Raw genomic sequence first — 16,230 nt, 5'->3', positions numbered from 1 at the left:
AAGTCATATGTTAAATATTCTCATAAAGTAGAATGAGCCTGTCATTGTACCAGACATGTGCCAGATGTTCCAGTTATTACTTTGATGGGGAAGGAAAATCTCAAGTACGTGAGAGGTAACTGTGCTTTTCTGTTTGATGCAAGATGCGGGCAGTCAGTTCTATGAGGAGTTTCTTGCAAGAACTTCTGAGTATTTTCAAAATGAAATGGGCTGTGTGTGATGAGGAAGCAAGAGGGGAATACTCAGGTTAGGCTGTCCAAACAGCGTAACTTGCCTATGTTTATGTAATGGTAAATTAGATGATGGTAAGGACTGCGGCTTAATGTATGAGGGAAGATGTTGGAAATTCAATGTAAGCGCCGTGTCTGGATTCTTATCACTTGATCTTGTAAATTTCTCATTACACAGGCTACTTCTTGAGCTGCCTAGAATTAGGTTGGATGGTGAATTGTTATTGTTTGGTTTTGTTGCTTGGGTGACGGTCATTGCTTTCATGAAAATAAGAAAATACGTGTTATTTATTCTTTAGTCGTAAACAGCAAACTCTTCCTCCAACACTTTCCTTGGATGCTTTTGAAGTTCTTTGGTAATGAAAATGTCATCGATGGATGTGTTCTTTTGCTTATTTTTAATAAGGGTTACCTGTGCTGACACTTACTGATATTTTTATGTATCCATTATGCAGAATTGTATTTAGTGTAATCACCACCTTGTGGGAAAAAAGGCACGCATATGTAGCATGCATCTTTGTTCCCACTTTATCCATTTCCTAGCATTGGTCCTCCACAAGTGGCACTTGTAGTTTTAAAACATCATCTGGCTGCCAGGCTTGCTGTTTATTTGTTCAAAATGCAAATAGGCCCTTTCCCCCTTAATTTCTTATATCATGTCAGGAATCGTCTTGCATGTGCAATTGCTAATATGAGAAATGCTTTAGGTTCAGGATTCACAAAAGAAATTATGAAATGTTCCTGATTTCACCATATGAAGATGGATTGTGCATGATATGTTATTATAGGATTCTAATTAAGTACCTGTATGCATGGGAAAGGACATGTACATTAGGAATTTCTCAAACCTTGTTTGTTGCCTAGTGTCTTCTGAAGCTTCAGAGGACATTTAGAGTATTTCAGATTTTGAGAAACAGAAAAAAAAATGTGTTTTTTCTTGAGATTATTTCTCACTCTGATTTGCTAATTTGGCGAATTCTGACTTTTTAAATAAGTAGAAATGAGTCATTAGGCATGCGTCAGAAAATGTGCTGTGCTTATTTGGCTGGTGAAAAATGTATGGCCTTTTTGATAGGATGGAGAGCTTTTTAATGAAATGGTGATGATCTGAGAACTCTATTATGATAGTCCATTTTACCATCTCATAGAAGATTTTGACAATACAGTCTTAGTTAATTTAAATATGCACCCAACAACAAGTGAATTCTTCACAATAAACAGCAAAGGTTTTCTCAACCTGATAGTAGGCAGAAACACCTCCGAAGGAAAAGTTGCTACTTGGCAAAAATGAACTCTTGAACACAGTGAAGGGGACTGCTCAGGGATTTGAGTGGGGGGGTGGGGGGAGTTACCTAAATCAAATCATCGGATTTTTCCCTTAAATTACTGATTTCCGGATTGATTGATTAATGATATTCCATTGGAAATTCCATCACCAGCTCGATCTGAGCAGATGAAAGGCCCGTTCGAAGGTGGTTTTCTAAAAGAAGTAAAGGGTAAGCTCGAGCACTTTCTTCAAATAATTTTATCCACAAAGACAGATAATCTCAATAATCCAACCAGGAAACTGTACCAACCTCACACTTCCTCTGCCTCATAAAAGATTTGTCTGAACTATCTGGATAATTACTGTAATGAAACACTTCTTTGTCCAGAATCTGGACTCCACAGAGATGCATAAAAGTTGCACTGCCCTCCCCCAGATGAGTCCTTTATTAAAGTAGGAGCCCTCGGCCGCTTTCTGCTTCACGCTGAAGTGTGCCTTCAAAATCCTTCCCTAAAAATTCTTTTCTGCTACCACGAAGTCGCCAAGTTCCTTAGGATTATGTGCAATAGAAGGTCAAATAAGTCCAATTTTAACCAAGCATCTTTTGGAGTAGTTAAAATCTGACTTGATTATACCTGGATGTTTGTTCTTATATTTTGCGGGGAGGAGTCTGCTATGCTGAGATATCCGTAGCATAGGAATTATTAGAATATTTGTGTAGTTTGATGCCAAATGGTGCCACAAAAGATTTAACGGTGAAAATTATTCTCTATAGATTTTCACATTAAGTAAAGAGGAGTTTATAAGGGTAGACTATGTGTATCTGGTCAATAACACATTTGGATTCAAATTCAACATCAGTATTTTTCTTCATACTTGCGGGTAATTGATGTTCATCCCTGTTGATTAAGAGGTTTTACGTTGCTTGGTTAAATTCAAAATCCACGTTCAAATGAAAACACAAGGAGACAGGAATGCTGGGGACATAGTCGGCAGCAGGCAGAGGGGAGACCAACTGGGAGATGGATCGACTGCCTCAAGGAAGCCGTGGGCACACGTCGACAGGAGCCGAGCAGGGCTGTGGGGGACTGGGCGTTGGGGGCCTCACTCCTTCACGGGGTCACACCGACTCCACGGCACCGAACACATGCAGAAATCAATAATAGTTGTAACTGAAACATTCTGCCTTAGCACACACGTTGAGAAATAAAGGACTTTGAAAAATCTTGGTGCACAGGGTAGTGTCAGTTGTAAAGTCATGGCATACCCGTCTCTGAATTCTGAATTGGGAGATCACGGAAGGGCTGTGAAAGTGTTTCCAAGCTATTTAATTTGCATTACAGTCATTTAACAGTGAGTTTTCTTCTGGGGTAAGTGTACTTACATATACATCTTGTTTGTGAAACATCATGCTGGTGTACTGTCAACCAGTTATAATTACTTGATCTTGTCTGGAGCCTCCATGGGTTATAAGCCCAATGTGCACTAATACCTTTATTTCTAAGTTTAGGTCTAGGCTATATGGACAGACATATTTCTTTGTGCCTATTAATAGAATGCCTTGTCTTGCTGGATTATATAATTTTCCCCATTTGTTTCATCCCATTTACTATGTCTCAGCTGGACATCTTACAACAAGACCTAAAAGTAATTCAATTCGCTTAGCCCACAACAGAAACGGGCCTTTATTTAATCTAAAAACGCTGACTGGTTGAAAGAGAATTGCAAAAACCAGAGTAGTTTGGTGAAGCTGGAGGAAGTTACAGGAGACTGTGTTTTTGAAAAGACCCAACAAGCCCTGAAGACAAGAGTATCATTTCTCTCCACCTTAGGAAGAGCACAGCCCGCCTCTTGGCCCTGGCACGAGGCAGGGATGCAGCTGTTGATACCTAGGCTGGAGGGGAGGAAGTGCAGTTGACGCAGAGGTAGATGGCAGCTGAGAAGGAAGGATGCCTGGGGGTGACCTTGTGCTGCGTCTTGCACAGCCTGTCGGTGCCGAGTCTCTGTGGCAGAGGTTCTCTTCCCATAGCGAGGGTGGGAAGGAGGAAAATCCAGGGTGGGCGTGAGGGTGAACAGGGGGGAGGAAAACACAGCGGAAAGTTTGTTCAATGTTTTCATTGGAGAGCTGTGCGATCTTCAGGTGATATGAAAGGGGAAAAGATTTGAACACAGACAGAACAGGTAAACATTTAAAATAATAGCAGTGAACTCTGTTTTGGGAAAGCTGATATGCGTGCAAAGAAAGACTCAATATGCAAGTCTTTCTGAGCTTTGAAATAATTCATCCTTTTTCTTGTTTGTCTCAGGCTTTCCTTTTTTCCCCTCTCACCTGACAGCTACACCTGATTTATCAGATCTAATATGTTAGTGAACAATTTGTCATTGCAGTTTTGTATTCCTGAAACCAATTTTATTATTCATGTGTGAGAGATCTCGATTATTCCAAATTCGATTTTGAACCCAATATTGAAGTTGTGAGGGTCTGTTCCCATTCTACCTTCAGGACATTTTATCCTGAGGCATGTAAAAAGTACTTTATTCTCAAGCATACAAAAAATATACTTAAAGAGGTATCATCCTGCTTTCACGATCCCCTAAACCAGGCTCTTGTAAAATGCATCTTCTTACAGAAGGCAGGGGCAAGGACTGCGTGATGAAATCTTTCTCACTTAAAAAAAATGTAGACACGCTGCCGTCTAAGTGCTGAGCATTTTCTTAATTTTTACAGGTTATTTCATGCTGAAATTATGCCTATTTGCATGGATAGTCATTCTTTAAAACTAGCCACAGATGCAGTCCTAGGGAGCACGTAGATGTTTTTACAGGTGAACCGAAAGAGATGGGAGCTGTTCCAGGCACTCTGCACGCTGCCTTTGGCAATGCACCCTGTTATTGTGAAGATGTGCTCCGTTAAGCAAACGTGAAGTTTAATATTAGATAAACCCTGGGTGAAAAAAATATTCTCATTTGCTTCCTGAAATGTTAATTGCAAGCAAAAAAAGCTGTGACATCTTATGTTTAGTGCCAAATTTGGGGTTAGCAACACTACTTAATAAGTCACAAAATATGTCAAGTGCTTTTTATAAAATGCAAGGAAGGGTGATCTCTTTTTATATTGTGTTTCCAAGGAACAGTGGAAGTTCACAGGCAGAGAAGGTATTTCCTTCGTGTATTGGAGTGATGTTTTCTTTCTCCTTCCTACATCTTTTTTTGCCTGTTTTTCTGTTTGTTTCTTAAATCTGGCATATGACATAAGATTCACAAGTGGCATGTGTTAGAGAGCTTCTTTAAGCATGTGGAGTATTATTTTGGCAGGTTTTTGACAGAAGAAAACTAGTCCTGAAGATGTATTTATTCTTGTCTAACTCAGTTTATTGATTTCTAAAATGGAACAATGTCGTTCTTTTGCAGTGAGTTCAACTTTATGGTAATTTTATGTCCTCAGAAAGACATCATGAAAATTTATAAATATTCTCATACTTACATGAAAAAACCCAACAGATACCATCTTCAAAAGTGATTTTACAACACAAATGCATATCTCTGTTAAATAAGCAGTATTTGCAATATGAGTATTTTTGCATTTATTTCAATGTTAAACTGACCATTATGCGGGAAAGATGCTGATGGGATTTCACATATGACAAAAATATTTTAAATTTCAGTAATAAAGGGTGTGCGTCTTAAATATTTGCATTTATTTTGGAGTCCTTTCCCTTTCATGGCCTTAAAACCACAAAAATTTTAATGCAGAAATGGAATTTTGCATCCAAATTTCACACAGCCTGAAAATGTAACCTTATTTCTTAGGTATAGCCCACTTTCATCTTCTTTCGTAATGTCAGTCTCAATGCCCAAAATTTAATCAATTGGTTGTCAGAGGCTGTGTACTTATAATCTACTATTTCTTCTGAAGATAAACAGTATCATTTTAGGCATTTGTGAAAGAGAATCATATTACTGGTGCTTAAGCAGTTTTTGCTTTTTTTTTTTAATCTTAATCCATCTTAAACCAGTGGAGCAGAAATATTTAAAAATGTTTCATTTCAAGCGGAGTGCATAATAAATTGCAATAATTGTAATGTGCCATAAATCCCAGAGCCTATGCATTTTGCATTTGATTCAGGATTGAGGTCAGGAAATTTGGAGAAATTTAAAGAAAATGATTCATCAGTCCTTTTGTTCTGTTGGCCAGGGTCCCGGGATTCTTGAGCTGTGCCCAGCTGACGAGCTTTTGAAGATGGCACAATAACTGTCCAGTGATGCCTGACCATGACAGCACAGCCCTCTTAAGCCGGCAAACCAAGAGGAGAAGAGTTGACATTGGAGTGAAAAGGACGGTAGGGACAGCATCTGCATTTTTTGCTAAGGCAAGAGCAACGTTGTTTAGTACCATGAATCCCCAAGGCTCCGAGCAGGATGTTGAGTATTCAGTGGTGCAGCATGCAGATGGGGAAAAGTCAAATGTACTCCGCAAGCTGCTGAAGAGGGCGAACTCGTATGAAGATGCCATGATGCCTTTTCCAGGAGCAACCATCATTTCCCAGCTGTTGAAAAATAACATGAACAAAAACGGTGGCACGGAGCCCAGTTTCCAAGCCAGCGGTCTCTCTAGTACGGGCTCCGAAGTACATCAGGAGGATATATGCAGCAACTCTTCAAGAGACAGCCCCCCAGAGTGTCTTTCCCCTTTTGGCAGGCCTACTATGAGCCAGTTTGATATGGATCGCTTATGTGATGAGCACCTGAGAGCAAAGCGCGCCCGGGTTGAGAATATAATTCGGGGTATGAGCCATTCCCCCAGTGTGGCGTTAAGGGGCAATGAAAATGAAAGAGAGATGGCCCCGCAGTCTGTGAGTCCCCGAGAAAGTTACAGAGAAAACAAACGCAAGCAAAAGCTGCCCCAGCAGCAGCAACAGAGTTTCCAGCAGCTGGTTTCAGCCCGAAAAGAACAGAAGCGAGAGGAGCGCCGACAGCTGAAACAGCAGCTGGAGGACATGCAGAAACAGCTGCGCCAGCTGCAGGAAAAGTTCTACCAAATCTATGACAGCACTGATTCTGAAAATGATGAAGATGGTAACCTGTCTGAAGACAGCATGCGCTCGGAGATTCTGGATGCCAGGGCCCAGGACTCCGTAGGGAGGTCAGACACTGAGATGTGCGAGCTAGACCCGGGGCAGTTCATTGACCGAGCCCGAGCCCTGATCAGGGAGCAAGAGATGGCTGAAAACAAGCCCAAGCGAGAAGGCAGCAACAAAGAGAGAGACCACGGGCCAAACTCCTTACAACCAGAAGGCAAACATTTGGCCGAGACCTTGAAACAGGAACTGAACTCTGCCATGTCGCAGGTCGTGGACACTGTGGTCAAAGTCTTTTCGGCCAAACCCTCCCGCCAGGTTCCTCAGGTCTTCCCCCCTCTCCAGATCCCCCAGGCCAGATTCGCAGTCAATGGGGAAAACCACAATTTCCACACCGCCAACCAGCGCCTGCAGTGTTTTGGCGACGTCATCATTCCGAACCCCCTGGACACCTTCGGCAACGTGCAGATGCCCAGTTCCACAGACCAGACGGAAGCACTGCCCCTGGTTGTCCGCAAAAACTCATCTGACCAGTCTGCCGCCGGCGCCCCCCCTGGCGGCCACCACCAGCCCCTGCACCAGTCGCCTCTCTCTGCCACCGCAGGCTTCACCACGTCCACCTTCCGCCACCCCTTCCCCCTTCCCTTGATGGCCTACCCGTTTCAGAGTCCATTAGGTGCTCCCTCTGGCTCCTTCTCGGGGAAAGACAGAGCGTCTCCTGAATCCTTAGACTTAACCAGGGAGACGACGAGTCTGAGGACCAAGATGTCGTCCCACCACCTGAGCCACCACCCCTGTTCACCAGCACACCCACCCAGCACCGCGGAAGGGCTCTCCTTGTCGCTCATCAAGTCCGAGTGCGGCGATCTTCAAGACATGTCCGAAATCTCACCTTACTCGGGAAGTGCAATATCCTTTTCTTTCCCCCTCAGGGGAAACCGAACAAAAGGGGCTTCCCAAAGGGTCAGGTTTACACGTGTGTAGAATAACGTAGACTAGTATCTTCTTAAGAATGCAATGTTTCCTATTATTCAGAGTAATAAGCTTTTGTCAACATGCCCGTGGCACTTCTGATGACACAAAACCTTCCCACTAAACCAACATCTTTGCAACTTTCGCGAGACATGAATCGCCCCAAAGAGCTGGTATTTCATAGGTGCCTTTTCAGCAGGGTTTTTCCTGCTGTTCTTCCTGTACTATCTTCCTACCTTTTTTTTTTTAAGAGTAGAATCAGAGATGGAAAAAACATCTCATTGTGATATTGAATTCTATCAGATATATATATATATATATATATACACATACACACACATTTTAATAAATGGTAAGTTTTTATAATGGAGGAAGAGAAAAGTCAGTTTCAGATCCCTGAGATGCCCTGAGAAGAATCCCCCCTGGAAGCCGTGTGCAGGCCCCTGGGCTGTGGAAAGAAGGCCCTGGTTCAGTCTGAGCAAGAGTTCTGTTTTGGTGGGAGGGAGGTGGGTGTGGGAGGGCAGTTGGATTACCTCTTTAATCTTGAAGTGAGACGCTTTTTTTTTTTTAAGGAAATACACAGGTACTGATTTATTCAGACAGCATCGGCCTCTCTCTCGTTCGCCCAAGGTCTGCTCTTTGGGGCTGGTGCAGCTGCCTTCCATGCATGATTAACCTCTGTTCAGCCATACACAGAAATCTTTTGTCCTAACATACACAAAGCAAATTATTTTGGAAAGCGAGAGAGCACAATTAAATATAAAACTCAGCTGTATTCGACTTAAAATGGCTCTTTTTATGACTCCTTTATATTTTGAACCTGACTTTGATGTAGAGATGCCAGTTATATTTTTTTATTAGACCTGTCTTGAACTCTGGCTGTTATTTTTTAACTGATGATTTCTTTTTTTTCTCTGTAAATTGGTCCTTGCAGTAAATTCTTAAAAATCTTGCGGTCATTGGTGTTCTGGGGTAGTAGACTAGTAGCATTTGGGGGCAGGTAGCGGCATGTTTCTTTTATAATAAATTGCCAGATGGATATAAAATTTAGCAATTAAGTTGGCTGTTGCTAAATTGAGGATTTTAAGCAATTGTCTGGATGACTAGAAATTGGCATTTTAGTATCTAAGCCTACTCTAGAGGCCGCCACATTAGTGCGAAGTCTCAGCTCTGGTGGAAATGTGCTTTCCTAGGCAGTGAAGGTCATCCTTCCGGCCAAATCTTAGGATAGTGGTAAAGATTGCTGGGGAGGAAAACGGGAGCCACTAGTATGTGACCTGCTTGGGCAGTTAACCATGTCTTTCTATGGTGAGGAAGAAGAGAGTCATGTCGTGGGAGAAAGCAAGAGCACGATGTGGAGGGCCTCGCTATAGGAGCGGAAACCGAGTTTTGGGTTGGTTGCGGTTTAACTCCTGTCTTTCAAAGGCCTAAGAGTTGACTCACCCGTCATGAATCAAAACTGTGCCAAGCACCATGCCTTACCCGTTCTGAGCAGGCAGTAAACATCGGTCAGAATGGTCGGAACATGATCATTTGGTGATCATTCGGTGATGAGAAAGGCCAAGTAGAAGATGCAACAGCTTGAATGTTTTTTATACTTTGCAAGAAGAGCCTCTTCCGAGGCTCGTAGCAGACAGCTGTTCGAAGCTAGAACCCAAATCTCAGGGATCTGTTACTTCATTTTGAAGCCAATAGTGGTGATGGGGGGTGTTCTCTCTCTCTCTCTCACACACACACACGCACACAAACACACACACACGTGTGCACACACACTCACACAGGAAAAGGGCATGCCCATTTGGTGAATGTTTGAAGCCAGGTTTCAAAGTCTTCTAAGTCCACATTGCAACTCTTTAACTCAGGGTGCCAGCTCCTGTTTCTGTGTTAGCCTGTTCATTGTAATTGCCTGTCTGGGTGAGTGTGTGTTTTTAAGTAAGCTGGGTCTTCTAGCATAAAAATCATTTTGATTGTTTTAAGTGTTGGCAATGCTCATTGTCTCACCCTCTCTAAATCCCCTGAGGAATTTTAAGGATTTGAATTGACAGCAGGTCCTTTTATGGCTACGCATAGCAAAGGCTTTAAAGAGCATATAGTTGCTTCTCCTTGAGATGAATAACTTCTCCTCTCTCCTACCGACATAAGATTCTATTAAACAGTGGTCATTGGGAAGCACCTGTGTTCATACAAAATGTTAGTTGCTTGTACCTGGGGGCGTTTCTTTCATGTCGCTAAATAATTTGGGCCTCTTGTTGTCATTAATGATAACATTTTCCACCTTCCAGACTCGTATCATCTGTTTCTCTTTTCCCTCTACCACATCACACCTTTAACCATTTGTCTCACTGATACATCATTTCTTAGGAAGGAGGTAGGCAAGCAGCCTTTTCTATAGTCCACGTAGTTCTGAAGCCGGTGAGGGAGGATCGGAGTGTTCGTGGGGAGAATGGATGCCTCTCCATCCTTGTATGGCCCTGAGCTCTTCCCTGGACTTAACCGATGGTGTGTAGGCAGAACTCTCAGGTGCTCAGTGTAAAGAAATCTGGGACTCAGAGTGCACGGTGTCTTACTTCAGTTTTAGGTATATAAGCCCACATGTGAACCTGTTGGACCATCACCCCTAGAAAAGATCAGTAGAAACGAGATGAAATGGCACCACTATAATGGTCGTTATTATGTTTTTATTTTTAGTTCATGGCTTTCCAAGTGGTAATGAATAATTTAATTCTGAAGGAACAATTCTTTCCCACTCCAAAGGGCATCATCTGTTTCTCTGAACAAAGTAGCCAAGGCAAGAACTGCTGAGAACACCAGCTTCTCCGATACATCCGTTTAGGTTCGGCACATTGAGCATATATGTCCTATGTAAGAGGACACACCTCCTAGTTTTCCCTACGAATAGAAAGGAGACGGTGAGTGTATGCCTGGCAAACAGAAGGTCAGTGCACCTGCTCACGTCTTGGATATAAAAAGTGTGTTCGGTGTCTTTGCAAATGAATCTATTTAATCAAATATTAAGTTTTATTCAAATCCCCAAAGAAACAGCCAGCCAATTGTTTTTCTTCGTGATGTTCCTTGTCACTCGTCCTGTTTGCATCTCAAGAAAAATAGCCTTGTTTAGGCCCCAAGCATTTGCATGCACCCAATTAAAGCACAAGAGCAGGATTATGAGCTGTTAAGAAGTGCAGGTGAAGAAACCGAGCCTGCCCTCTGCGGCAGCCAGCTTCCCTCACTGGACTTTCAGGGAGAATGCGAACAATACCTGAAGAAGTTTAGAAAGGAACCTAGTAATTTGAAGCTAAAACCCACTGGAAAACGTGGGTTAAAAATGAATTTCTAAAATGTGCAATAATCCATAGAAGCCGATCATTCACATTTCTAAGAAGCCCTGTGGGGCCATGGTAGTGATATCAGCTATAGGGAGACATGTATATTAAAGACTGAAAGACTCTGGGTTCCTACCATTATGAAGTAAATCAAAAAATATTCACCCCCCGGGTTATGTGGAACTTCTTAGCAGAGCAACAATTACTTGCCCTATCATTTTCGTGCAAGGAGACAATTTAGATCCCTTCTCCCCATTTAAGGTTTCCCAGGGGGCAGGCCTCTTAGAAACATACCAGATCAGAGCAGAAGGAGAAAAGCTATGCTTCTTTGGGGGTTCCAAGCAGTTTAGACAGTGTAAGCAAGGGGTCCCAGTGCTCTTGGTTGGAACTGCAGCTTGTAACATCTCTAGCCACAATTCAGAGCTCAACTGGAAAAAGAATTTTCTTCCTCCTGCCTTCACAACCTATTATTCTCCCATTTGCCTTTTTGCTGCCTCTGCTGCTCCTCCCGCTGCTGCGTGTAGGTGAGGTTACATTGTGCTTGGTAAACAGACAACACGCAGATTCTCGGGTTGTTTGAACACTGCTTTAAGGTTCAGCTGTAGCACTCTACTTCTCTGATCTTTTATATTCCCGAGCAGATGTCTTTCATTAATTTATGGATTTATCATCTTTTCTTTTTTTCCCTTTTTCTTTTTTCTTTTTTTACACCTGGCAGCTGTCTCAAGTTTCAGCAGTTATTGTCTATTTTGCATCACACACAGAATTGAATGTCATCTGTCTTCACAAAGCTATGGCTAAGAGAATTGAGGCAAAGCCACATGAGCTGCCTGGACAGATCTTGTTTGCGTTCCATCCCCCCTCCCCCCACCCCTCCCTTTACCTCCTTAATATTTATTTGTGCTCATTTTCTTTCCTGGCCTTGAATGGGGCTTAGCTCGTGTTCAGTACAGCTGTATGTTTACTGAATCTATTCCATCATGAGTCATTGTGCGTGTGTAAGTATCCTGGAAACAGCTAGTGCTTTCTTGGAAGAACAGTTGCTTTTCAGCACAAGCACTTAAAAGGGAAATTAACCAATTGGTCAGTTCAGATTTATTTTGAGGAGGCAAAAAAAGGATTATCTAACTGTTGGCTTTTAAATGTTTCATTAGCTATTTTTAATAGTTTATTAGAAACATATATTTTATGGGAATTTTATCTCAATTACACGATGAGCGAGAGAGAAAGATTTAGTCTGTGTTCCATTTCAGCTGATCGATTCCAAGTATTACCAACAGGAAACGTTTCAAAGCAAAAACAGACTTGAGAAATCAAATCAGAATGATTTTTTTTATGAAATAAAAAGCCTCTGCATCCCCAACAAAATAAGATGGGTAGTTTGCCTTGTCTTCTAAGTAAAAAAGAATTAAACCATCTTAGCAAAATGTAAATACACGGGAAGCTTCAGGAAGTTTCAGTGGCCCTTTAATTGTCTGAGAACCACAGCAAAAGAATTTGTTTTGTATGAGACCACATTTTAAGCGATTTAGGGCTTTCTCCTACTAATAGTTAAACGTTCCAGGTTCCAGGTTGTTTTCATGTAGCCATATGAAAAAAAAAAAAGATTAGAACCCAGATCTGAGGATGTTTGTCGAAGTTTGGACATACCTAAAACTCTTATCATGAGGCAATAGGAGACAGCTTGCAACTATTATTTCACTCACCCATTTGGACAGATGGTCCTGAAGGGTGCTGTGCTCCTTTAGTCTCCTCTCTCCGTCTAATGGAGGTTACTGGAGGGCCTTTCAGCTCTTTCCTTGGCACAAAAAGTATGTCAGTCATAAATTATCGTCTTTGTAATCATTAAGGATCTCAAACAAAAACACAAGTTCAGTTAAGCTGCTTTGGCTTGCAGATATAAAATCAAAATTTCTTGCTTCAGCGTTTGCTTCAGCGTTTATTTTCGCTGGAGGGAAAAAAAAAAAGCCCAGTATTTAACTCTTCTATTTACAAACCAAGGTGATCATTCACAAATTTGCATGATATTAAAGGGAATGCTAATCACCTTCTCAGCAGAATATTTGGTTAAACACCCTGTTAGAAGTCGTCAAGAGCTTATCAATATTAATTCGATGGTGCTTCTGTAGCAACTTCCTGGTTTCCCTCGGTTCGCTCACTCTGTGCTTGATGGAGTCATTTGGGAACCTTTTCCTTTCCTAAATGTCTGAGTTTCTCTGACCTTTTTTTCATACAGTGTGAAATTTTTGTCGGGGAGTGAAGTACACATGCGCACATGCACACGCGCGCGCACACACACACAACATTTTTCTTTTTTTACCTTATTTTTTTCCTAATTTTTCCCAGACTCTCTTTTAAGAGAAAATCCTTAGAGAAGCTTCTAGGAAGGACCCTTAATTGACCTTGTGGGGGACCACATTGATTTTCTCCACGTGCATCTTCATTTCTGATAAATTATAAAGCCATTAATTTGCTGAGGAAATGGCAGGGCCAGGCTGCGGCACAGATGTGACCAGAGCCATCCCAGCTCCGAGTCTGCTGAGGAGTGCCAAGAATCTGGGGGAGAATCAGGAAGCCTGGATTGTTATGGTTAGCCTCACGTTCTCCCGGGAACTGTTTTAGTTGCTGCTGTTTACAGATCTAAAAGGTAATGATGTTTCCAGATAAATAGGCCTTCTTATTTGGGGTAAGTGGCCATTTATTGATCTGCTAACCCACAGTTATTGATTTGTGCACCCCAGCCACCACGCTGCTCTCCACACAGTTAACTAGAAATCCAGGAAAGGCAAATGGTACTTGGTTTTGGATCTTGGCTTTGACAAAAGCGACACCCCACCTCCCCAAAGCTACCCCTCCCCAAATTTAGCTATTATTTAAAAGGAAACAATTAAAAGGATATATTAATAAGATAGGAAGAAAGTGAGTCAAGACGCTCCATTATATTAGCACTCAAAGGTAAAATGCGGGGCTTGCCTGACAGTTTTTAAAATAATGCATTTGGTGTGTTCACGTACATTAGTATAATAATTTGATGTAAACTGCAGAGCGTGGAGAGAAAAATAAACAGAACTGTAATTGTGAAGAAGAAAAATCTGTCATGGTAAGAGTTGGGTAGCACGTATTGGGTGCATTTGTCTCCTTAGCAACAAGTGAATGTATAGATAGCGTAAGGACCTCAGACGGGGGCCCTGCTTTGCCATCCTCACCACAGACTAGTAGAGATTCTGCAGCTACATCGTGCATCCTCACCGTGGCATCTGACAGCTTCTGCCGGGCAGTGGGCCTTTCGGGCGAGCGGCAGCAAGTCAGGGATGCGTTCCGTGGTCCGTGCCCTTCACCTCCCAGCATTCCCACGGCTGCTGGGTGGGCCTCCAGACTCCCGGCGGTGGGGAGGCGGTTGGCCCTGTGTTTGAAGCTATGTTGTCCTTAACCAATTGCATCCTACATGCAGGAAGGATTGTCACCCAATCACTTGAAAAAAGCAAAGCTCATGTTCTTTTATACTCGTTATCCCAGCTCCAATATGCTGAAGACCTACTTCTCCGATGTAAAGGTAGGGACGTTTTGTATTATTTATATTTTTTTCAATTTCTGTGCATGTCATCGTGATTTGAACTCTTGGGAGTGTCAACGGAGATGAGTGTGGAATCAGCTCATTGATACACCTGTGTTGTATTGATTGAGTGCACTTGTCCTTCTGGCGAGAGCTGGGCCCAGCAGAGCCGCCCCCTGCGTGTTAAGACCACAGGACTGGTATTAAGAAGGCACATGGTTTCCATGGTAGTCAGGGAAGCCTAGCCTCTGCCTTTATATGTCTTAGTAACTTCTTGGAAGAAGTTTCAGCTGGTACTGAATGGATGTGCTTCAGAGGGTGTTTTTCCTCCCTCCTCTCAGCAACGGCACACTGTTTCTGTTTTTATTTCTGTTACTCTCCCCATATTTGTGCTCCTAAAAGCAAACTCTAGCACCTCTTTACCCCCCTGCCGAAAGGGAGCGTACATTGAAATTCTCTATGCAGTAGCTGCTGAAAAACAAAAGTGATGATTGTCTCTTATTTACAACTTAATTTGTTGTTGATGTAGAGTACACTGAGCATAAGGAGAATGAATAAAGTGACAGATTCAGGACACATTATTCAAATGAGGATATGAAAGCTGTCGGCCCTACAGCTGCAGCCTCCCTCGTTCTACAGAATGTGGGGACCTCCTGGTTCTGTGTGCGTGTCTCTGTGCGCGCCTGGGTGTGGGTTTGAAGTAATTGTCTGCCTCGACTTGATGTTGTGTTAATCATCTGTAACTTTTTAAAACATAGATTGGGTTTTGATGATGATAATGACACGCACGGTATCATTATCCAAGGATCTTGCTAAACATTACATTAGCTGAGATTAGTTTACTGGGGGTGGGTGCTTTCTAGCCCACCCTCCTTTCCCCACCCCCATATGTACGAGTTCTTATTTCTGTCATCGAGCGGTCCAAACACGCTGATTTCTCTGCACGCCCCTCTACGCGTCGTGCGTTGCGCCCCATGCCCACGTTGCCTCACTGGCCTCGTTCTGCAGGCCCACGCACTGCAGTTTCCCTCACTCGTGTTTTATTTGGCCCTACAAGGAAAGTTCTGTTTTCCCTCCTGCTTGCTTTGAATTGTGTATCAACTTCAGCCTTTTATCTTTCTCCTCCCCTGGCTGAGCTCCTTAAGTGGAAGGCATGTTTTCTCCTCACGCAGTGCCAGCAACCCGGACAAGGCAGAGCAGGACAGTAACTCACGTGGCTGGTCGGGAATCATTCAGCGCAGAAAAGGAGGAGGGACACAGGAGGCCAGGGAAAGGGTTTGGAGTCTGTAGAGGACCATCTAAAAGAGACAAATGAAAGGGAATTTGTCAGCTGGTTGAGGACCAGGCAGTTTCCAGAGCCTGGTAGAAGCTGGCAAATTTCTTTCAGAGAGTCCTCCCAATACTTCAGTTCTAGGAGGGAGGGGACAAAAGTGGTGTTGTGCACAGGTGCGTGTGTGTGTGTGTGTGTCCGTGGGGCCTCCTTCACTCCACTTAGGGCAGGCATTCACAGTGTCGAGATGTAATAATGACAATGCCTTAGATTACGTATGTAGACCTTTCATTCAGAAGGAGGCCAAAGAGCTGTTCGAACTGCGTAGGTAGGGATCGCTCACCTGCCACTGGAACACAGCCACCGGGAGGGTGGGAAGCAGCAGCCACCCCGGGCCAGTGTCGCTACCCAACGGTAGATGTGAAGATTAGAAACAGTCGTGCGTGTGAGCGTGCGCATGTGGTGGGGGGAAGGGCAAGGGTGGGGAAGATTGTTGGTCTGTAGCTTTATAAATACTCTGCAGTGTAAACCCACAAG

At 43.0% G+C, this 16,230-nt stretch overlaps 1 protein-coding gene across 7 annotated transcripts in view; it reads left to right on the top strand.

Moving 5' to 3' along the window:
• PROX1 (prospero homeobox 1) overlaps positions 1-16,230 on the top strand; it is a 51,417-nt gene that overhangs the window by 7,424 nt on the left and 27,763 nt on the right. For 6 of the 7 annotated variants that reach the window (XM_045838828.1, XM_045838827.1, XM_045838833.1 and 3 more), the window contains 2 exons: positions 5,693-7,484; positions 14,316-14,423. In XM_045838828.1, coding sequence (XP_045694784.1) covers positions 5,760-7,484; positions 14,316-14,423 — 1,833 coding nt within the window. In that variant the 5' untranslated portion in view covers positions 5,693-5,759. Of the gene's footprint in view, positions 1-1,696; positions 1,727-5,692; positions 7,485-14,315; positions 14,424-16,230 lie in introns of those variants that run through there. The other variant, XM_045838832.1, reaches the window with a different exon arrangement.

The sequence above is a fragment of the Phyllostomus hastatus genome, unplaced genomic scaffold (assembly GCF_019186645.2).
Source record: "Phyllostomus hastatus isolate PE091 unplaced genomic scaffold, TTU_PhHast_1.1 phas_contig_283, whole genome shotgun sequence".
In the NCBI taxonomy this organism is placed as follows: domain Eukaryota; kingdom Metazoa; phylum Chordata; class Mammalia; order Chiroptera; family Phyllostomidae; genus Phyllostomus; species Phyllostomus hastatus.
This window is presented reverse-complemented; position numbering and strand designations above follow the sequence as displayed.